Raw genomic sequence first — 23,747 nt, forward strand, 5'->3', positions numbered from 1 at the left:
CTAGCGCTATAAAAACCTGGCGGTGAACCTAAAAAAATAACTAGCTACCTAGCGGCACTAGTGACACTAATGCAGCGATCAGAAAAACGATCGCTTAGTGACACTGGCAAAAGGGGGTGAAAGGGTTAACTAGGGGCAATCAGGGTGTTAAAACCATTATTGGGTAGTATATCGGGGTACCTAGCGCTATAAAAACCTGGCGGTGAACCTAAAAAAATAACTAGCTACCTAGGGACATCAGTGACACTAATGCAGCGATCAGAAATATGATCGCTTAGTGACACTGGCAAAAGGGGGTGAAAGGGTTAACTCTAGGGGCAATCAGGGGGCTAAACCTTTATTGGGAGGTGATAGGGGGCTACCCTGGACCTAACACTAACTGCCCTGACAGTTTTTACTTTTACAACTGACACTGAATGCAGTGATCAGTAAATAAATGATCACTGCAATCAGTGACACTGTGACTGGGGGGGGGGGGAGGATCGGAGGGGGTTTGTGTGCCTGTGTGTACCTACATGTCAGTGTAGTGTTGGTGCACACTTATTTTCTGTCTTCTCCTCGTAGTCCGGTCAAAAAGACCGCCCCGAGGAGAATGACATCACTTCCTCCTTCCTGTGTATACAATACACAGTGGGAGGAAGCTTCTCATTGGCCAGGAGCGATCGAGAGGGGGTGGCCAGAAACCAACGGCCATCCCCTCATCACGGATCGCTCCTGCAGCGAACCGGACCGCCGTATCCAGCAGGAGGGGGTCCGATCGGACCCCCCACCCGCTGGAAGGCAGGCACGTACATGTACGTGCTTGTGCCTGCCTGTGCCATTGCGATGACGTACAATGGCAATACGGCGGTCCTTAAGTGGTTAAGTCCAAATACGGACTACTCACATGAGTTAAAAACGATACAAGCATATAGCACAACCGTGTGCTGTTTGTTTCAAAGGCTGGCAGCGGGTGACGTCATCCGTGCGTGCTTCCTCCCGCACGCGTTACGTTCCATCAGCGTATCTAACCAGTACACATGCATGTATTTTAACCACTTGCTTACTGGGCACTTAAACCTCCCCCTGCCCAGACCAATTTTTAGCTTTCAATACTGTTACACTTCGACAATTGCGTGGTCATGCAACACTGTACTTGAATTAAAATGTTATCATTTTTTTTCTACACAAACAGAGATTTCTTTTGTTGGTATTTAACCACTTAAGGACCAAGCCTCTTTCTGAGATTTCTTGTTTATAAGTTAAAAAAACGTTTTTTTTTGCTAGAAAATGACTTGGAACCCCCACACATTATACATTTTTTTTCTCTTAACACCCTAGAGAATAAAATGACAGTTGTTGCAATACTTTTTGTCACACCATATTTGCTCAGCGGTCTTACAAACACACTTTTTGGGGGGGGATACACTTTTTTTTTAATTAAAAAAATAAGACTACAGTAAAGTTAGCCCAATTTTTTTATATTGTGAAAGATGATGTTATGCTGAGTAAATTGATACCTGACATGTCACGCTTCAAAATTTGCCCGCTCGTGGAATGGCGACAAACTTTTACCCTTAAAAATCTCGACATTTAAAAAATTCTACAGGTTGCATGTTTTAAGTTACAGAGGAGGTCTAGGGCTAATCGCGGTAAAACCTCACATGTGTGGTTGGAAAACCGTGCATTTGCTTCTACACGCGAACTGGTGCTTTTTAAAAAAAAAATAAGTATTATTGTTATTTATTTTATTTTTTATTTTTACACTGTTTTAAAAAAAAAAAGTTTCACTTTTATTCCTATTACAAGGAATATAAACATCCCTTGTAATAGAGAAAAAGCATGACAGGACCTCTTAAATATGAGATCTGGTGTCAAAAAGACCTCGGATCTCATATTTACACTAAAATGCAATAATAAAAAAAAAAAAAAATTGTCATTTAAAGAAATAGGGGAAAAAATGGCCTTTTAAGAGCTATATGGGTGGAAGTGACATTGCTTCTGCCCTGCGATGATATGGAGATAGCTCCCCTTACTCAACTCCATGTCAGGCCACAGGAAGGATCCGATCACCTCCACTGCTGCCAATGGCTCCAGTAAGCAGTGGAGGATACCGGATCAAAATTATTTGTCAGAAATAAAACAATTTAAATCAAAGTCAACATTTAACCCTTCGGGCATTAAAACTTTAACCGCCACAATTGATTCAGCATCCTCACTGGAGGAGAGGGATTTTTTTACCTGGTCAGTATTGGAGACATTAGCCTGCCATTTAAAGACCTCTTTATGTGAAAAATCAACTGAATTTTCCTTCTTTTATTTGAGCATCTTTATCCTATTTAGTCAATTTATTTTTAAGTTTTCCTGATAGTTTGGAAAAATCAGAATGATCCTGATGAGACTCCATTTTTACTTTTAATATCTGTAATCTGTTTCTCCAGAGTTTTCATTTTTCTTTGTTTTCTCTTCAATAAGAGGTCCGTAAGTTCTACCTTTCCAATTGAAAACGTCATATCACTCCTGTAAAGACTCACCATCTAATAGGCCATCACTTGGTGGGATATCTCAAGTGTCTCAGTACCAATTTAAAATTAATATATTGTTCAAATGATTCCATGTCCCACCAAGTTTTAATTTTCTTTTTCAAAAACAAAGCCCAATTGCTCTTCTAACACAAAATTTTTAGCCCAATCTCAAATCTTGGCAGATAGTCCACCAAAAGGGTTATCAAAAGGACCAAATTCAGAATGAGATAGAGAGGGCCGGTGCATTAAATAGAACTAGTGATCTTGGATTCTAATATTAAAAAGCATGCTAAATATGAATTTAAAATGGTTATGGATTTTAATTTTCAAGACAAGCAATTTGAGAGTATAGTAAATAAACATTGGGAGGTACAGAGGAAGGACAAAATACTGGGAACAGTCCTTCCTCCACACCCCCAATTCATTTACAAAAGAGCCCCCACCCTTAGGGATGTCATTGCCCCAGGAGTCATTGACCCACCCATATTTAAGGAAAATTGAATTTTCTCTTTTCTTTCGGGTTTTTATGCTTGTGGCCTGTGTCCAGCTTGCAAGCAGTGCAAATTCAACATAAAAAAATGCAAGGAGTTTACAGCTTGTTCCACTAATAGGTCTTATAAAATCAAGAATCTTATTACGTGTGGCACCCATGGAGTGGTCTATATGTTGGAGTACAGTTGTGGACTCCAATATATAGCCAAACCTCTCAACCCCTGAGTGGTCGAGAGGGGAGCTCGTTAATATTAAAAAGGGCCTCAGGACTCATAGCATGTCAAAACATTTTAGGCAATGCCACAGTAAGAATGCTAGATGCCTAAAATTTTGGGGTATTGAAAGGGTGGACAGATATTCTGAGGGGTAATTGGGTAATTATATCCGCCGATCAGCCAAAGAGAATCATTCTGGATTGTGGAGGCTAAAGTTTTAACTCCCAAAGGGTTAAATGTTGACTTCGATTTAAACTGTTATATTATTTCTAAATAATTTATTTTCCTTTTTAAATTAGATATTTTAATCTTTATGAATTTCAAATGAAAGTGTATGAATTTTTGTGATGTTTTGGAGGATGGCTTCGGGTTCGATCCTATATATTAAAATGCATGCATGTGTTCTGGTTAGATACACTGATCATCCACTAGAGGCAGTGTACTGACTGGGAACACTTTTTAAAAAAAATACTTTTTAAATACTTTTTTTCCTTTTTATAGGTCTATTTTTTAACTAATTAAATTTTTAATAATATATTTGCATATATGATAGTATTAGGGCCTGTTCTGATGCCCGAAGCACAGGCTGGCTGCTATTTTACATTTTATGTCCATTTTCGAGCCTCGCATATCGCCGCTCGTTTGTGTACTTTGTTGGTATGACAATGGCACACTATAAGTAAGCTGCTTGGTGATGCCGTGGCCCCGCCTCGTTGAGGAGGACAAGCGTAACGTGTACGGGGGACGAGTCACGCATGGATGACGTCACCCTCTGCCATCATTTGAAAACAGCACACAGCACAACAGCTATATGCCTGTATCATTTTCAACTCATGTGAGTAGTCTGTATTTGGACTTAAATTTTAAATGTTTGCACAGTGAGCACTTAGATCTCCCTTTTCTTTATACATATATGGTTTGATGCCCCCACTGAGAGTATCGACCTGGAGGAGAAGTTCTACGTAATCTGTTTTTGCTACCTACCTTTTGTGTGGGACCTGCTTGCATGACTACCTGTTGACTCCAGAGTCCATGCTTTGAGGTGAGCGTAGAACTTATATGGAAGGTGGAGGGTCTGTCACCACTATTGAAATTGCTGATCTTCACTGGTGGAGTCATCTTTTCATCTTTCTGGGGCTTTCTATTCACCAGCATTTTGGACTGGGTTTTATTGCTTGATTGCGCTGCGCTTCTTATATTTTAATAATTTGTCATTGATTTTTGTGAAAATCTTTGTGTCCAGCTTGCATTTTGGCGGGTTTTAGTATTTTTTTTGCGCTGATTGCACCTTCTATTTACATAAAAGTTTATGTGGACTAAAAATTTCAATTTGAACTACAATTTGTATGGTGTGGATTTTTCCGGGACTGCTTAAGTTGTTAATTTTCATTGGAAGGATGTAATAGTGCATATTTAGTTTTAGAGGACAGCCCGAAGTTCTGCTTACACGCAAATCATTAAAAGACCTATGTGACAGTGTTCCCGTTTTTTGTGTGGTAAGCTTTTTATCATACATTTTTCTGACAGAATTTATTTTCTGTGTTAACTTTTTCCCACTGCTTAGATCTTGATATCCATAACACTGTCATTCCAAAGCAAATCTGCACTTGAAAGCAAATATTTAATTAGTATGAGAGATGTCTTGAAAGAAGAGTTCTTGGCATTAAAACTTTAACTCGTACATGCAGATTCCATTTTCTAGGTCAGAGTCATATTTTATAGTAATATTTTTAATATTCAGGGGAAGAATAAAATGTGGAAAATTCAGCTTGGCTTTAAAAAGAAAATTTAAAATGCAGCTGAAAAGTGAAATCATATTAGACTGGTTGCCAAATGGCAATAATGTAAGAGCTATTAGAACTAAAGTAATGAATTGGTACTTCAAAATGTGAGTTTTCCAAACAAATGAACTCCAGAAAGGCCAAAAAATGATTGGACAAAATATAGGTACATTGTCAAAAAATATATATAGAAACGATTTATTGCGTAAACAGGAAGAGTCCCAAATAGGACAACATATGCTAACATGGAAAAATGGTATTAGAAGAGAATTAAGCCGCCCATTCAATGTTAGTCAATTTTTAAGTTCAGCTGAAAAAACTGACCCAATTCCCCTGTCAACACATTTGAGGTGGATGGGGAAATCCTCCCCACTGTGTCATTGTATTCTGTCAGAGAGAAGACTTCCCTTCTGTTAGAATACACAGTTTGGTGCTGTAGTCCAGTGGTTCTCAACCCTGTCCTCAAGTACCCCCAACAGGACATGTTTTGTGAATTTCTCTTAGATAAAATTGCTGTCCAAAATACCAAGCCATTGACTCTGATTTAAAGCACCTGCCAAAAGATAAAGGAAAACCTGCAAACATGGCCTGTTGGGCATACTTGAGGACAGGGTTGAGAACCACTGCTGTAGTCTACAGCCTGTAGCACTGGTCAACCGTCCTGTTGATTTTAGATGCTCGAACAGAAGTTAGTTGGTAGATTGACTTCTGTTCAACCACAGTGGCAGTACATGGATCAAAATTCTGCTGTTCCAGGCTGAACTGGCTGAATTTTTATTTATGTATGGCCAGCTTAACACTAATCACAAATTCAAGCTGGCCAGAAGGGATAGTTGGACACTGAAATAAAACCTAATGATTCAGGTTCAATTTTATTTTCAGTTTTTTGCAAATTTTTAGATCTTTTCACCAAATACAGTATGGGTGGTCATCTTTTGGGTATTCCTAGGTTAAAGTGTCACTAAAGTAACAAAAAAAAACAGTAGTTACACGTGTGCTTCGACATCACATTTTAACCACTTCAATACTGGACACTTTCACCCCCTTCCAGCCCAGACCAATTTTCAGATTTCAGCGCAGTAACACTTTAAATGCTACTCACTCAGTCATGCAACACTGTACCCAAATGAAACTTCTATAATTTTTGGGGGGAGCATAGCTTTCTTTTGGTGGTATTTAACCACCACTGGTTTTTCTTCTTTTTGTTCAATAAATACTGAAAATTTAGAAAAAAAAAACGTTTTTTTTTCTGTTATAAAATTTTGCAAATATATTAATCTTTCTTCATAATTTTAGGCCAAAATGTATTCTGCTACATTCTTTTATAAAAAACAAAAAACAAATCAGTGTTATTTAGTATGAAAGTTATAGTCTCTACAAACTATGATACATATATTTGAAAATTGATCCTGATGTAGTTTCTAGAGGCCCTAAATGCCAGGACAGTACAAATATCCCCCAAAATATTAGTAAACAGTCCAAGGTATTTAGTAAGAGGCATGGTGAGTTTTTTTAAATTGTAATTTTTTTTGTCACACATTTTTGGAAAATTAAGAAATTAAATACATTTTATTTTTTCACAATTTATTATTGTTAATTTTTTTTTACATAAAAGCAGTACAGCGCCACCATATGACTGGTGTGACTGTGATTAAGTACACTGAATGGTGACCGTATGTAGTAAAAAAATAAAATAAAAATTTCATTATTTAAAATTTTCATTTATTTTTCTTGTTTTACATTTTTTTTTTTACATACTGTGATGAGAAAAGTGAACTGGTGCTCCTAGAAAGGCAAGCTCCCCTGCAGCTGGTTTTAGCCATTGGAATACAGAGAGCCACGGTTTGTTTTAAGGGCTTGTTCATATTACAACACACACAAACAGGGCCTGCAGTCAGTTGCATTTTGGCATGTTTTTATGCAAAATGATGTTTTTTATGCACATTTTTCTGTATTTTTTTCATTTTTAAGGCATGTTTTCTCTGACCTAATTGTTGTGGGTGAGTGGCATCTTCCGTTTATGTGCGTTTTCACATGTTTGTGTGCCTTTTGCAATATTATGCAAACACGTTGCATAATATCACTCATCTCTGGAACACAGATACAGTGTTCTGGTGTGAGCATGACACATAGAAAGCTATTGTTTTCTAGGTGTCATTTCAGTTACCTGCACTTATCCATGAGGAAACGCAGATAACTGTACAAAGCGAGAACAGGCCCTAACGTAGGCATTTCTAAATCTGTATAACCTACACTAATAGGGAAAGTCTCTATCCGCAAAGCAGAAATAAAACATTTAACAGAGTAGGGAAAGGCTAGAACCACTTGACATTTTATTGCTGTCTTTCCATATGGAAGTGAGGGGACAGTTTTCTAAGGTTCTGTTAAGAAATATTTTTGGCGTTTGTTAAATCTACGATGAGAATCTTGGTTTGCTACACATTTGTCAAAAGTACTGTAAATGAATTATAGTGGTGATACTACACTATTTGATCAGATCTTTTACTGTCTCTAAATTCGAACAGGAAATCAAACTTCAAGAGGTGCAAAGCGAGAATGAACGCCTCGTGGAAGAAAATTCACGACTCTGCGGCTCAGTGAAGTGGGCAGCACAGGTAAGCTTTCATTCCTATACATGTTGGTATAACACAGAGGTCTCCAAACTTTCTAAACAAAGGGCCAGTTTACTGTCCTTTAGACTTTAGGGGGCTGGACTGTGGTCAGTGGGAGTAGAAATTTGCCTGGTGTCAGTGGGAGTAATCAATTCATCATTAATATTGGGGGGGGAATAGTACCCCATGGTTGGTGTCAGTGGATGTCAGTATGAGGTGTACAACCCCATTGGCGGTGTTAGTGGGGCAAATAGCGCCCCATTGTTGGCGCAAGTGAGAGGAAGAGCGCCCCATCGTTGGTGCCAGTGGGAGGAAGAGCGCCCCATCGTTGGTGCCAGTGGGAGGAAGAGCGCCCCATCGTTGGTGCCAGTGGGAGGAAGAGCGCCCCATCGTTGGTGCCAGTGGGAGGAAGAGCGCCCCATCGTTGGTGCCAGTGGGAGGAAGAGCGCCCCATCGTTGGTGCCAGTGGGAGGAAGAGCGCCCCATCGTTGGTGCCAGTGGGAGGAAGAGCGCCCCATCGTTGGTGCCAGTGGGAGGAAGAGCGCCCCATCGTTGGTGCCAGGGGGAAAAATAGTGCCCCATTGTTGGTGTCCGGGAAAAATAGTGCCCCATCCTTGGTGTCCGGGAAAAATAGTGCCCCATCCTTGGTGTCCGGGAAAAATAGTGCCCCATCCTTGGTGTCCGGCAAAAATAGTACCCCATCCTTGGTGTCCGGGAAAAATAGTGCCCCATCCTTGGTGTCCGGGAAAAATAGTGCCCCATCCTTGGTGTCCGGGAAAAATAGTGCCCCATCCTTGGTGTCCGGGAAAAATAGTGCCCCATCCTTGGTGTCCGGGAAAAATAGTGCCCCATCCTTGGTGTCCGGGAAAAATAGTGCCCCATCCTTGGTGTCCGGGAAAAATAGTGCCCCATCCTTGGTGTCCGGGAAAAATAGTGCCCCATCCTTGGTGTCCGGGAAAAATAGTGCCCCATCCTTGGTGTCTGGGAAAAATAGTGCCCCATCCTTGGTGTCTGGGAAAAATAGTGCCCCATCCTTGGTGTCTGGGAAAAATAGTGCCCCATCCTTGGTGTCCGGGAAAAATAGTGCCCCATCCTTGGTGTCTGTGGGAAAAATAATGCCCCATCGATTTAGTGTGAAAAATGGTGCCCCATCATTGGTGTCAGTGCGAGGAATAGTGCCCCATTGTTGGTATCAATGCAAGGAATAGTGCCCCAAGGGCCAGATAAAAGCAAGGAAAGGGCATATCCGGCCCTCAGGCCACAGTTTGGAGACCACTAGTATAACAGAACTTTTTAGTTGTGCTAGTGTGAATGATGCTAAATCTGCTTTTGTAGGTTGAAGCTGAAAATGCTGACTTGAAGAGACACTTATCTGTGGTAACTGAAAAACGAGATTCTGCCCTTAAGGAGAATCATCGACTGCACAGCAAGCTGGAGAACTTAGAGCAAGTGCTGAGGGTTAGTAGTAAAGCAAAATAGAGGTGCATTGTTGTGTTCAAAATGTTATATTATCTTAGGTCTATTTAGCATTCTAGTCTTGCACCTGACCATAGCTGTTTTTAAGATCTCTCTCGTATTCACTATAAGGTAGCTGTTTTGTGCTTAAAATAAATTTAGAAGCTGTGAAGTTGGCAGATTTAGTTTCTGTGTGATATTTCCTGCACTGCAAGGGATAACTGTTTGCTTAGTCTAGAGGTGAGTACCAGCATTTTACATGCCCTCTAGACCTAAACAAGCAGTGCCTTGCATTGTGAGCACCAGCCCCACCTCAGGAGAGAATTTTCAAGTTTCCTGGAGTTCAGGTTTAAATAAAATCTGTAATATGATTTTGAAAAGATGTCTCCAGGGGGATGTTTTATTGGTTAGACAGCATGCATATCAATTTGTAAAGGAGATCAAATGTATACTATATTTGCTAAAGCTTGAGGCACCTGACATCACGATCCTACTTATAGAATACAAAGCTCCCTGTGAATGGCTGAGCAACACTCAGCCCAGAGCCAGATTTAGACCATAGGGGGCCCGGGGGCACTTCAGGTTTGGGAAGGGCCCTAATACACAGAGTTAATTTACATTCTCAGTGACTGTCTAATATTTTTAAAATGCATGGCACAACGTTATTCTGAGGTCACGCATGTACAAGCACTGTCATAGGGCTCTGTGTGGTTCGCTTCAGCCACAAAAATAATTTTTTAGAACTTGTACAATATACCAATCCAGAGTAAACATTTTTACAGATAATGGCCTGCAAAATATTACTTCCCCATGATGCATTTATTAAAAGAAAGTTTTTTTTTATTATACATTGTATATTATGACATTATTTTATTTATTATTTATATATAATTTTTGTATATTTTATATAATTCTTGTATAAAGGAGGGGGCCCCTTCTTCCAAGGGGTCGCAGGTCAGTTGTCCCTTTTGACCCCTTATAAATCCAGGACTGGCTTAGCCCGACTCAAGTTTGTTCTGGAAGTGGGACTGGGAGTTCCAGTGCCGAACACAGTGCTATATAGTTCATATAGTGCTGACAGCTACATGTACTAGTGAAGTAAATAGTTTGCTTGGACCATATTAGTCCAAATGAATTGTTTAAACTTAACTAAAACATGATGATCAACATTATAGGCAGGTATGCTTGGAGGGAGCCCATTCCTCCTTAAAGGGATAGGGATACACAAGAAACCCAGAAGAACACAGTGGCAACTGAAAGCACCATATCAAACAAGCTAAACAAAAATGACTGTCACAATTTATAACTAGCTTCCTTTATTGTAAATCACGGAACGTAGAGCAACCATAATAATGACTATATGGGTTATATGCCACCTACTGGTGAATGGACACTGACAGATAGTCAAACAGGAAGTCCTGTCCTATATAACCCCTCCTACCTTGGAAGGACCTCTGTTTTTTCACCAGTGTCTGTAAGGTGGTGGTCACTGATGTGATACATGTGCTCTTGGAGCATATTTGGAAGTCTGGAACGGTTCTACTAAGAATCAAGGACTTCAATCATGTCCATTCGAAAAACTGTCAGACAAAATGAATGATACCCCGAGCATCATGGGAAGGAGAGAAGATTCCTCAAGGTTTGCTTCCAATGCAGCCTTACAGTGCTGGACTCTGCATAATGGAACCCTGTGCAGTGTTTGTTCTGACCAAGGTGCTTTCCTGCAGGGTGCTATACAGGTCCAGGGGGGTGAACCCCCACATTAAGGGGGACCCAGTCCCTGAAGGTCTTTTATGACAAAGCCCGCTGTGATGGGTGAATAACAGGACTCCTGTTATGCTCAGTCCTACAGCAGGAATGGTAAGTCTGCATTTTTTTTACTGTTTCTCTTTAAAAAAAAAAGAGAGAGATCCGACTGTCTGGTTTTCTCTCAGTAGCCCCTAGGGTAAGTGTGGTGTTTAAAACATGCTCTGTGTGCCCATTAGGAGTATGGGCTGCTGTTTCTCCTCCAGCCACTAGAGGGCACATGGGCCTATTTCTATATAGGCAGGAAGTGGAGGGGCGGCCATGTTTGCCATGTGGACGGCAGGGCCTCTTGAGACATAATAGCAGCCCATGGATATTAATGACGTGTGAGTACTTACTATGGGAGAAATGTGTGGCCAGACAAATCATGATTATATACTGCATACTTACTGCTTTATCTGGGAGACCTGTACAACTGTAAGTGGATACACCCCTAGCAGTGCACTTTAAACTCCAGAATACTGTGCATTTGGCACAAAAATAGTATGGGGCCTGGTGCAGTTGAATGGGTGCATACTTGCAAACTTCAGAATAATGTGCACTTGGTCTGCAGCGGCTTACTTTTAGGCTGATCTGAAGCAGAAAAAGGCTGAATGGCATGCATATGTGCTAAACTAGTAAAAACTAGTATGGGGCCAAGTGCAGTTGGGCAGGTGTAGCAATAGTACACATGCTTGCAAGCTTGTTTGAATAAACAGGACTCCTGTTATGCTCAGAGCCCTGCAGAAGGAATGGTAAGTCTGCATTATTTTACTGTTTCTCTTTAAAAAAAAGAGAGAGATCCGACTGTCTGGTTTTGGTACATACATGTGGCATAAGCACATTATTGGAAGAACATGGGCATCGGTGCACTTGAAGGATTTGTGTCCCCAAGAACTTAGTTTTGAGCTCCTTTTCACACTTCTGCAACTTGCAGCTACGTGAAGCAGTGCCTGTGTGTAATCTTGAGATCTATGGACCTTAAGTCGGGTCAAGGTCGGACCGAGGTAATGCAGGGACTGATTTCAAGACGCTGCGACTTGAAGACGCACAGATTTGAAGGATACTCATTGGAAATCATGGGGTATGACTTGTCGGGTGACCATGCAGTCCCAAGTCACAGGAAAGATCGCAAAGGTGTGGAAGAGGCTTTAGGCTGTTGAAGCAGCATAGAGGCTGCGTTGGATGCCTATGTACTTGGCTAATTCTGACTATAACTAGTATGGGCCCAGGTGCAGCATACTATACATGTTTCATAATGCTTGTTTACTTGCATAGGCACATGTTTGCATAGACACATGCTTGATGGCTTGAATAAACACAAGCTTGCATAGGCACATGTTTGCAGAGGGCCCCAGCCTGCCCACCCCGTGGCCCCCGTGCTCCCTGTGCCCAACAAGTGGGCGGCACCCATCCACCCAGCATGCAGCCCCCCCAAGGCTGGGCACGTTTGCATGGATGCGTGTTGCATAGACGCAGGTTTTTTTTTTATAAGCATGTGTTTGTATAGATGTGGCCATAAGTGTGTATGCATGTTGCATAGATATGTGTTTGCGTGAATGCATGTTTGCATAGACACATGGTGCATAGACACATGGTGCATAGACACATGGTGCATAGACACATGGTGCATAGACACATGTTTGCATAGTTACATATTGTGTAATCTATGGTTCATAAACACGTTTCATAAACGCATGCTTGCTTGATCCGTAAATGCATGTCTCCATGGGCACGTATTGGGTAAGTGCATGTTTGCTTTGACACGTGCTTTTGTGTTTTGCCTAAACGCATATTTTCATAAGCACATGCCTACATGCTTCCATAAACGCATGCCTCCATAAATGCCTAGGACTACATACATATGTGCTTATCTGGCTAGGGATACATACATATGTGCTTATTGCCTTGAGCTGCATACATAGATGCATGAATGGCAAGAATAATTGTATAACTGCATGTTTGCATACCTGGGTACCTGCCTACTTACATACCTACGGGGTTGTATCGTGGTTGACCAACATTGTCTAGGCCTGCATCCTTGTAGTGCTGCTTATTAGTTTGTCTAATACAGTCACTTTATTATGTATCTGTTAGATTAGCTTAATGACTTAGAAGAGTGAGGCAGGTACACCACCCTCAGGTTCAGTGGTCTGGCAATGTTCACGTCTCTTGTTGGACAAATGGCATCAGGGTGATCGAAGACACACTGGCGCCTGATCTCGGATCAAGCCTGGTTAGTACTTGGATGGGAGACTGCCCAGGTTTCCCTCCTAAGTGAGGGAGACATCTGAGGCTGCTGTGTTTGAGAGTATCTCAGACCATAAGATTTTAGAGCAGTCTCTAAGGTGGTTCGCTCCTTCCTTAATCGGGTCAGTCTTTGCCTTGCGTTGGGTCTTGGAGCAAAAGTTATGGGCTCATTATTGTAAAACAATTTAAATGGTAGCGGCTTCAAAACTGAATAGGGACACGAGGTCTATCTTAAGATCTCTATCTGCTGGGCATCCTTCTGTTTCAGATACACACAGCTTCATGTGTCGCGTTGTTTACAGCCTCATCAAAGATTTCTGCAATTGCAGTGGAAAGTTGTTTGTTTTCTTTTTTGTGACCATCCTTTGGGCTGGCCACAGCTTCTAAGGTTCACAAAGCTCCTAGCTCCCCTGCTGGACTTGCTAAAGACGCAAGGGATGTCAACCTCAGTATACCTTAACCAGTTGCCGACCGCCGCACGCCGATGTACGTCGGTACAATGGCACGGGCAGGCATAAGGACATACATGTACGTCCCTTGCCTCCCGCGGGTCGGGGGCCCGATCGGGCCCCCGCCCGGTGCCTGCGGCGGTCGGTATTCGTTCGGGAGCGATCCCGGACGAGGGGACGGCCATTCATTCATGGCCACCCCCTCGCGATCGCTCCCGACGAATAGAAATCCCCGGTGACATCACTTCCTCTCCTGTAATGTAAACACAGGAGAGGAAGTGATGTATTCTCTCCTCCGTGTCGGTATTTTTCGTTCCGACACGGAGGAGAGCGGATCAGTAAGTTGCACCAACACTCACACACACAGTAGAACATGCCAGGCACACTCACACCCCCCCTTTACCCCCCGATCACCCCCCCAATTACCCCTGCCCCCCAGTCACAGTGACACCAATGTCATTTTTTTTTTTTTTTATTTTTTTTTTTGCATTGGTGTCATTTGTGACTGTAATAACTGTTAGGGCAGTTAGGGTTAGCCCCCTTTAGTTCTAATGTACCCCCCTAACCCCCCCAATAAAGGTTTAACCCCGTGATCACCCCCCGTCGCCAGTGTCACTAAGGCTGGGTTCACATTGCAGCGGTTTATGAGAACGAATGTGATTCGCACCGCACTGCAGTGCAAATCACATCCGATCTCTGTGCGATTCGAGTTCAGCCATTCGCCGCACCCGCCGCACCCGCCATACCCGCCGCACCCGCCGCAAATTCGCACGGGACCCTTTTTTTGGCCCGCAGCAGAATCGGATCGCATGGGTGTTCACACCATGCGATCCGAGTTTGCAGATCGCACTGCGATATGCGAACTGATCTGGGGGTGTCAGTAACATTTCACTGACACTCCCAGCAGTTCGCATAGGGCAGTGTGAACTGCCGCCGGGAGGCATGCGATGCGGGAACCCGCCGCGGATTCGCGGCGTTTCCGCATCGCTCCAGTGTGAACCCAGCCTAATAAGCGATCATTTTTCTGATCGCCGTATTAGTGTCACAGGTGACGCTAGTTAGGCAGGTAGGTATTTAGGTTCGCCGCAGCTTTTTATAGCGCCAGGGACCCCCATATACTACCGCATAAAGCCCCCTGATTGCCCCCTAGTTAACCCTTTCACCAGTGATCACCATATAACTGTTACAGGTGACGCTGGTTGGTTAGTTATTTTTTTATAGTTTCAGGGCACCCGCCATTTATTACCTAATAAAGGTTTAACCCCCTGATCACCCGGCGGGTGTCATTTGTGACTAATAACTGTTAGGGCAGTTAGGGTTAGCCCCCTTTAGTTCTAAGGTACCCCCCTAACCCCCCCAATAAAGGTTTAACCCCGTGATCACCCCCCGTCGCCAGTGTCACTAAGGCTGGGTTCACATTGCAGCGGTTTATGAGAACGGATGTGATTCGCACCGCACTGCAGTGCAAATCACATCCGATCTCTGTGCGATTCGAGTTCAGCCATTCACCGCACCCGCCGCACCCGCCGCAAATTCGCACGGGACCCTTTTTTTGGCCCGCAGCAGAATCGGATCGCATGGGTGTTCACACCATGCGATCCGAGTTTGCAGATCGCACTGCGATATGCGAACTGATCTGGGGGTGTCAGTAACATTTCACTGACACTCCCAGCAGTTCGCATAGGGCAGTGTGAACTGCTGCCGGGAGGCATGCGATGCGGGAACCCGCCGCGCATTCGTGGCGTTCCCGCATCGCTCCAGTGTGAACCCAGCCTAATAAGCGATCGTTTTTCTGATCGCTGTATTAGTGTCACAGGTGACGCTAGTTAGGCAGGTAGGTATTTAGGTTCGCTGCAGCTTTTTATAGCGCCAGGGACCCCCATATACTACCGCATAAAGCCCCCTAATTGCCCCCTAGTTAACCCTTTCACCAGTGATCACCATATAACTGTTACAGGTGACGCTGGTTGGTTAGTTATTTTTTTATAGTTTCAGGGCACCCGCCATTTATTACCTAGTCTCACTAGTGTACCCCTAAATTTAGGGGTGTCTACTTTCCAAAATGGGGTCATTTGGGGGGGGTTTGTGCCATCTTGGCATTTTATGGCCTTCAAAACTGTAACGCCCTTAGAAAGCCTGAAGGCGGTGCTTGGTTTTCGGGGCCCCGTACGCGGCTAGGCTCCCAAAAAGTCCCACATATGTGGTATCCCCATACTCAGGAGAAGCAGCAGAATTTATTTTGGGGTGTCATTTCACATATGCCCATGGCATGCGTGAGCAATATATCATTTAGTGACAACTTTGTGAAAAAAAAAAAAAAAAAAAAAAAGTTTGTAATTTTCCCGCAACTTGTGGCAAAATATAAAATATTCCATGGACTCAACATGCCTCTCAGCAAATAGCTTGGGGTGTCTACTTTCTAAAATGGGGTCATTTGTGGGGGTTTTGTGCCATCTTGGCATTTTATGGCCTTCAAAACTGTAATAGGTAGTGAGGAGTGAAATCAAAAAATTACGCCCTTAGAAAGCCTGAAGGCGGTGCTTGGTTTTCGGGGCCCCGTACGCGGCTAGGCTCCCAAAAAGTCCCACATATGTGGTATCCCCGTACTCAGGAGAAGCAGCAGAATTTATTTTGGGGTGTCATTTCACATATGCCCATGGCATGCATGAGCAATATATCATTTAGTGACAACTTTGTTAAAAAAAAAAAAAAAAAAAAAAAAGTTTGTAATTTTCCCGCAACTTGTGGCAAAATATAAAATATTCCATGAACTCAACATGCCTCTCAGCAAATAGCTTGGGGTGTCTACTTTCTAAAATGGGGTCATTTGTGGGGGTTTTGTGCCATCTTGGCATTTTATGGCCTTCAAAACTGTAATAGGTAGTGAGAAGTGAACTCAAAAATTTACGCCCTTAGAAAGCCTGAAGGCGGTGCTTGGTTTTCGGGGCCCCGTACGCGGCTAGGCTCCCAAAAAGTCCCACATATGTGGTATCCCCATACTCAGGAGAAGCAGCAGAATTTATTTTGGGGTGTCATTTCACATACGCCCATAGCATGTGTGAGCAATATATCATTTAGTGACAACTTAGTGTAAAAAAAAAAAAAAAATTTTTTTTTTGTCATTATTCAATCGCTTGAGGCAAAAAAATAAAATATTCAATGGGCTCAACATGCCTCTTATCAATTTCCTTAGGGGGTCTACTTTCCAAAATGGGGTCATTTGGGGGGGTTTTGTACTGCCCTGCCATTTTAGCACCTCAAGAAATGAGATAGGCAGTCGTAAACTAAAAGCTGCGTAAATTCCAGAAAACGTACCTTAGTTTGTAGATGTGACAACTTTTGCGCAAACCAATAAATATACAATTATTGACTTTTTTTTTACCAAAGACATGTGGCTGAATACATTTTGGCCTAAATGTATGACTAAAATTGAGTTTATTGGATTTTTCTAATAACAAAAAGTAGAAAATATCATTTTTTTTCAAAATTTGCGGTCTTTTTACGTTTATATCGCAAAAAATAAAAATCGCAGAGGCAATCAAATACCATCAAAAGAAAGCTCTATTTGTGGGAAGAAAAGGACGCAAATTTTGTTTGGGTACAACATTGCATGACCGCGCAATTACCAGTTAAAGCAGCGCAGTGCCAAAGTGTAAAAAGACCTCTGGTCATTTACCAGCAAAATGGTCCGGTCTGAAAGTGGTTAATAACCTTTGCTCAGGAAACAGTTGGTCCAGATTTTCCTTCAATACATTTTGCAGTAAGAAGCTGTATTTAGGTCGAAGCACATTTCTTATGTACAGTCCTACTCCAGGTTTTGGTAGAGGATCATTCTGTCTGAAACTTGAAGATCCAAGCATTGGATTGTCCGAGGGCTCTGTTTCCGGGGGTTGCACAGCTAAAGATTGGTGGTTGATGGTTCGCAATATAGAAAGGTTGAATTCTTCCTTTCAGGTATTGGAAGATAATAACCACTGATGCCAGTTTCTCCATTTGGTTTGGGGGTGGCTACAGTTCAGTGAAGACAGTACGCCTTGCTCTCGATTATGGACAAACCAGTTGTAGGCTCTACCCGAAAAAGCCTCTTCAGGGGCATATATATATATAATCACCTGGGGGGCACTAGGAGTCATGGGGTTCAGGAAGGTGAACCACATTCTCTCTGGGACAGCACAAGTGCTGTCTCTATCATCCGTGCATGTTCCAGGCATAGAATAGTGGTAAGGGGAACTCTGCAGGTGAATCTACTAGATTCCAAGTTCTAAAAGTTGGGGCAGGTTGTGTCCAGGACGAGGGTCCCAATGGCAATCGGGGTAGATGCACTGGTAACCCCTTAGGGACCAGTCGTCCCTTATTTGATACTTTCCCTCCATTTCAACGTCTGCCACATCTTTTGTGAAGAATCCAGAAGGGGGTAACACTGATAATGTTAGCCGAATTAGCCCAGGAGAGCTTAATACACTGACATAGTGAGTCTTCCGGGGCCGCTTCTTGGACACTCCCAGTCCAGCGGGACCTAATGATCTTGTGTTGTGTATCTTAGCACTGTTGAGCCCCTGGAAGCAAGCTTCAGGGAACTTCAAATACAGGACATGGAAATATATATATATATATATATATATATATATATAATTTTATTTTTTTGCCTGGGGTGAAGCCAGGAAGTGGCACCCGCAGAAATATGTGAGTGGGAGATTTTCTTTTTTTTTTCCCCAATCGGTAGGAGAAAGGAGATTGACCTTAAGTACCGTTAAGGGTCAGAGTTTGCCCCTATCAATTTTTTTCCAGAGGCCGTTGTTTCTCACTCCTTAATTCACACTTCATACAGCGGGTAACGTAGTCAGTCCCGCCTGTCAGGCCACTCTTGTATCCTTGGTAGTTGAATTTGATCTTGTCTGTCCTTGCAGGGTCACTTTTAGAATCAGTAGATTCTGTTGGTCCTTTATCTTGGAAGGTGGCTATCACTTCACTAGGTGGAGTGTCAGGGTTGACGGCGCTTTCATGCAAGGAGCCGTTCTTGGTCTCACAAAAGGTAATGTTGCATCCTCCTCCATTTTTTGCCTAGAGTGGTGTCTAGTTCTCAGTTGAATCAAGACAATGTCATTTTCTGATCCTCAGTTGGCAGGAGTAAGATCACTGCATACTCTGGAGGTATTTCAGGCAGTCAGAATTACTTGGTGTCAGCGCAGGTCAGGAATCCTGGTTTGTGCTTGCGGTGGAGCCCAGGATGGGCAGAAGACATCCAAGTTAACTATTTTCATTGGATTCACCAGTTAATTATTTGATTCTTCGGCTTGAAAGGGATAGGCCCCCCACCCCATTTTTTGGTAAAAGCGATCACTACCAGGTGTGTGGGGGTATCTTGGGCCATCCGCCATCAGGAGTCAGTGGTTAAGTATTTTAAGGCCATTACATGTTCTTTTTTGTTCATATATTCACGGAATATTACCAGATGGATATCAAGGCCACAGTATGTTTTGGACAGCAGAAGAAGTCCTTCTCAGGTGGCAGTTTCTGTGATTGTCTCCCTCTCCTCATGTGCATTGCTTTAGGACATCATATATAGTCATTTATTATGGTTGCCCTGTGTCCCTTGATGTGCTCCAAGAAAAGGATTTTACTAAATTATATTTTTACAGCAAGATGCACATCGAAGGGCTAAGGACACGGCAAACAAAACAAAATGTATTTTGCAGCACAGTTACCAGCTATCTAATAATTGGGATTAAAAGCAGAGGTTTTAGTTTAACAACATTTGCAAAGATGTGTCGAAACCGCACTGCCTCTTCAAGGCCCATCTGTAAAGTGCGATCCTAACTCTAATCTATGATAGGTTCTATGTTGGAGCATATATAGCAGGGGAATTAAGTAAAAATTCTGAGGTCTGGTCAGAAGAAAATTTTCTTACAGCAGAGGTCTGAATTGCATGTTTGTGTGATGACTCGGATCCTTCACATCACAGCCCCTACGTTTTCTGAACCCCCCTACACATAAACCCCACTACCACAGTAGTGTCCTTTGTCCCCCTTCACATCAGCCTCTCTTCACAGTAGTGTCTTTTCTCCCCTTTACATCACCACGCAACAGTAGTGTTCTCCTTTGCCATCCCTTATCCCCCCCCTTTGCTCCTCTTCACATAACCCCAACACATCAGTGCCCTGCTTTGCCCCCTTCACATTACCCCACACACACACACACACACACACACACACACACACACACACACCAGCTTCCTCCTTCACATTACCCCCCCCCCCCACCGTAGTGACCACCTTCGCCCCTTCACATCACCCCCACAGCAGGGTTCTCCTATGCCCCTTTGACATCACCCCCCCCCCCCCAAGCAAAGTCCTCCTTTGCCTGCCTTCACATCACCCCCCTCCAAACACTGGAGCGTTTTCCTTTGTTCCTTATGCACAACACCCCTCCACAGCATTGCCCCCCTTCACGGCAACGCCCACAGTAGTGTCCTACCCTGCCCCACCTTCACATCACCCTTGCCCTCCCATCCTTCACTAGCCCCTTTACTCTCCTACCTTACATGGGTACACAGGGGAGTGGGAGGCACAGCAACGCTGGACGAAGGATGGGAGCTGGAGCTGCCAGAGTTAACTTTTCATATTAAGCTGATGATTGGTTGCTAGGCCTGCCCTGCATCCTAGTAACCAATCACCTACGAGTTAACGTAAAAAGTTAATCATTCAGTGCTGCTGTGCTACTCCCCCTCTCCTCTGCTGTGAGAATGATGGTGGCAGAGGCTGGGGGAAAGAATAAACTCCTAAGTTACACAGTTGTAGCAGTCCAAATGGAACGGGTCCGGACCCTGGTCCTCCATGGAGTACTGCCTGAAATAAAGCAATAGACAAATAACGGCAGGTATGCCTGAAGTGTGTGGTATTTAATCACCACACCCTGCAATATCCGATATTTCTTCAAAACAAAACAAACAAAAAACACAACCACCTGTTTTCTTTTTTAGCACATGCGAGATGTGGTAGAGAGAAGGCAACAGCTGGAAAAAGATCACGAAGATGCCATAATAGCACTACAGAAAAGGCAGGAGGAAGTTAAACGTCTCCAGCAGGTAAGTACAGAATATGTCAATCACAAGTGTGATTTTCTGAACCTGATCACATTACTAGCTGTCCAAATAGAGAGACATGAGCAAGCCATTTCCACTGAGCTGCTCTTGTAACTCCTGCCAAATTTTTTTTTCACCATCTGTGTCCCATTGTGGAGATTCCGCTTCACTTCCTGTCTCATACCCACGCCGGAAGTGAGAGGAAATTCCTGCAAGTTGACGGAATTCCTTGGAGTCCCTCGAGGTCACCAGAATTAGTGTGCCCATTGGAAGATTTCTCCCCTGTTGCTTTTATGGAGACAACCCAAAATGTGGGGTTTTCTTTTACTTTCACTTTTGATGATAATGGTAAACAGGACAGATAGCGAGGTTGAATCTCCTTAACAGGGAAACAGACAGCAGTAAAAACTGTCGTTTTTGAGGTGTTCTCATGCCTCTCTATTATATACAAAACGAATTGTACTTTAGTTTCACTTTAAAAGCTCTTGCAGACTCTCTTCTTTAATTGGATAGAGTTCGGCAGGTCATATATGATGCTTTTTTCAACCAGCAAGTTGAAGAAAAAAATATTTGAATCCTCCATCAACACACTCTGCCCATCAACACCAGCCTGTCCATAGATGGATGGTCCCTTCTCAACTGGGCGAGTTTGAATCCATCTATGCCTGGTTTTATTTTGTTCTGTCCTCATCTTAATTGCAGTGCTACAGTTCAAAGTAAACTGTGCCGTTTTTGATATTACTATACAAGGCACATTTGCCATTTTATGTTCATATTATTGTGGCTTCTCTTGATGGCTTAAAAGTCTCCAGCGCACCCAATATGCAAGCCTGAAGGTTGAATCCAAAAAGGCTATACAGTTATTAAAAATGTATGCTATGGGTCTATGCAAATACACTTTGTCTTTTTGTTAATATTCCAGGCCCAGGTCGAAGCCAAGAAAGAACATGAAGGAGCAGTCCATCTTTTGGAGGTACAATAGCTAACGAAAGTGTGTGTGTGTGTGTGTGTGTGTGTGTGTGTGTGTGTGTTTGTATATACTGTATATAATGTGTCTGAATATGATACTAATATTTACTTGTTTTTTTCTTAAATTTTAATGCAGAATACTCTGGACACTTTGCAGGTATTGTATTATGAGACATCATTATTTTTGGGTCTTCTGTATGTTTTGCTTTTGAAAACCTTCAGAATGAGGGTGAATCTTTTATTTTTGCCTGCTCACTTGAGAAAGCCCCCACAAACGGCGATAATGTTACTACATTCCCCTGCTACTTTATTGCTCCCTCTGAGTCCTAGGACAATGCCCAGCCCTTTCAGGCATGGGGGAGAATGTGACTTCCACCCAGGATGCAGTGCCCAGGCCTAAGCCTCCCTTACCAAGCCCAAACACTGTCAAATTAGGGAGGAGAGTAAGTCATTAGCTTAGTGTAAGATAGGTTGATCTCTTGGCTTCAATCGAGCAGGGGGTGTGGAGGAGCCATGGGGAAGGTTAGTATCAATGGGTGGAAATTGTTCTTAAAGACAACCTAACCGTTTGCCCATAATGGGTAAAATGACAAAGTCTCTTTAAAGGGCAAAACTGTGTGGATGAGCCAAACTTGTGTTAGCAAAATTTTTAGCACTATTTCCTGAGACAAATCTCCATCGTGGGGTACTATGGAATAAATTGCCAGCACAAAACGTCTATATAAAAATACAGTATATGATTGTGTCCACTGTCTCTCTCTGTACAATGGGGATTGTTTTACTCAAGTGCAAATATGTAGGTTTCCTTAGTAATTTTGTAGTTTAAGAACTTAATCAGGGTATACAAGGACAGAAAATTGCCGGGTTTAGCAGGTCTTGTGCGACTTGCAGTCCATGTGAAACAGACATGATGGAGATCCAGCATTTGATCAGCGCTTGTAGGCAATGGCTGCAAGTGCTGATCTATGTTTTATGGTGGGGAGGGGCAGGTCCAAAATCATTGCATAGAGCAGATAAGTATGGGTATGTTTGTTATTTTATGAATTTTGCATTCAACAGATATTTTTGTTTTTTTCCTGACTAGTGTAGGAGAAGAAACTATATATTTTTTTTTTTTTTTAATAAAACATGATTTTTTTTTCACCATAAGAGTGTACAGGCAGCATCCTGCCAAGGTATGAAATACCCGAACTGTATTGATTGATTGTTTTTTCTCTTTTGTTCATTGACGGACACAGCACTTCCATTCTTGACCTTAGGATTATATCACCACCTTCAGGAGTAGGACTGGGCAGAAAAAAAGAACAAGCATAGCACCACCTAGTAGTAAACCCCAACTCTGCTACAGGCAGCTCAGTTGTTTCCTGCCTAGTCTAAGAGAAGGACCTGGCTCCCTGCTGGGACCTGTGGTTCCTTAGTTTTTTTTGTTTTTTTTTAATTATTTTTGATCTTCATCAGCAATCAACTGGTGGGCTGAGTGACAGGCTGGATATCATAGATCCTGGTAGTCTCCCCAGCCTGGTCACCGAGCGCTCACAGACCTAAGCACTGCGCTGGGTTGGCCGCGACGAGCCCCATCCTAGCCCGGGGCAGCTAGCGAGCTAGACGCCTCGCAGGGACACATATGACCATGCACCTGACATCTGGGTCACAGACGGTCACTCCGTTTAGACGAAAGGTGGATCTGTCTTGGGATTGTGACCTACAATCCCTGCTGGATGGGTATGTACATGCCCCCCCGTCCGTTCCAGGCATGGTTTGGTGCAGCTGGGTACTCCCTGGGTTGGTCAGTTCTGGAGAATCTCCTCCTCTCCCTCCCCCTGCCCCCCTGTTGCACTGCCTGGCACCCATTGCCCAGTTGGTTGCTGGGTGCCACTAGGACATTTTGGCCCCTACCTTATCTTTGTGGGTCCCCTCCGGGCGGTCTCTGTGCTCCCCAGGTGCGGGGTGTGTGGCAGGCATTTCTCCTCTGCGTGTAGCAGCCGCCATTTTTTCGGGGGCCGGGTGCCGCGGCAATTACACCTGGAGCCAGGAATGAGCACAGATCTCCTTGTGGCTTATTCCATCTGCCGACGGGCAGACAGCACACAGCACCGCTCTGAGGTTTGGGTCAGGGAGGTGAGTCCCTCTAGGCTTCCCCCTGTCTGCGGCAGC

General features: G+C 43.3%; 1 protein-coding gene across 11 annotated transcripts in view; it reads left to right on the forward strand.

Annotated features, from left to right (window-relative positions):
- Positions 1-23,747, forward strand: part of TSPOAP1 (TSPO associated protein 1) — a 376,947-nt gene that overhangs the window by 213,233 nt on the left and 139,967 nt on the right. For all 11 annotated transcript variants that reach the window (XM_077480674.1, XM_077480675.1, XM_077480679.1 and 8 more), the window contains 5 exons: positions 7,518-7,607; positions 8,940-9,062; positions 20,523-20,627; positions 21,547-21,597; positions 21,730-21,750. In XM_077480674.1, coding sequence (XP_077336800.1) covers positions 7,518-7,607; positions 8,940-9,062; positions 20,523-20,627; positions 21,547-21,597; positions 21,730-21,750 — 390 coding nt within the window. The remainder of the gene's footprint in view (positions 1-7,517; positions 7,608-8,939; positions 9,063-20,522; positions 20,628-21,546; positions 21,598-21,729; positions 21,751-23,747) is intronic.

This window comes from Lithobates pipiens, unplaced genomic scaffold (genome assembly GCF_037356315.1).
Source record: "Lithobates pipiens isolate NorthernLeopardFrog02 unplaced genomic scaffold, aLitPip1_a1.2 Scaffold_16, whole genome shotgun sequence".
In the NCBI taxonomy this organism is placed as follows: domain Eukaryota; kingdom Metazoa; phylum Chordata; class Amphibia; order Anura; family Ranidae; genus Lithobates; species Lithobates pipiens.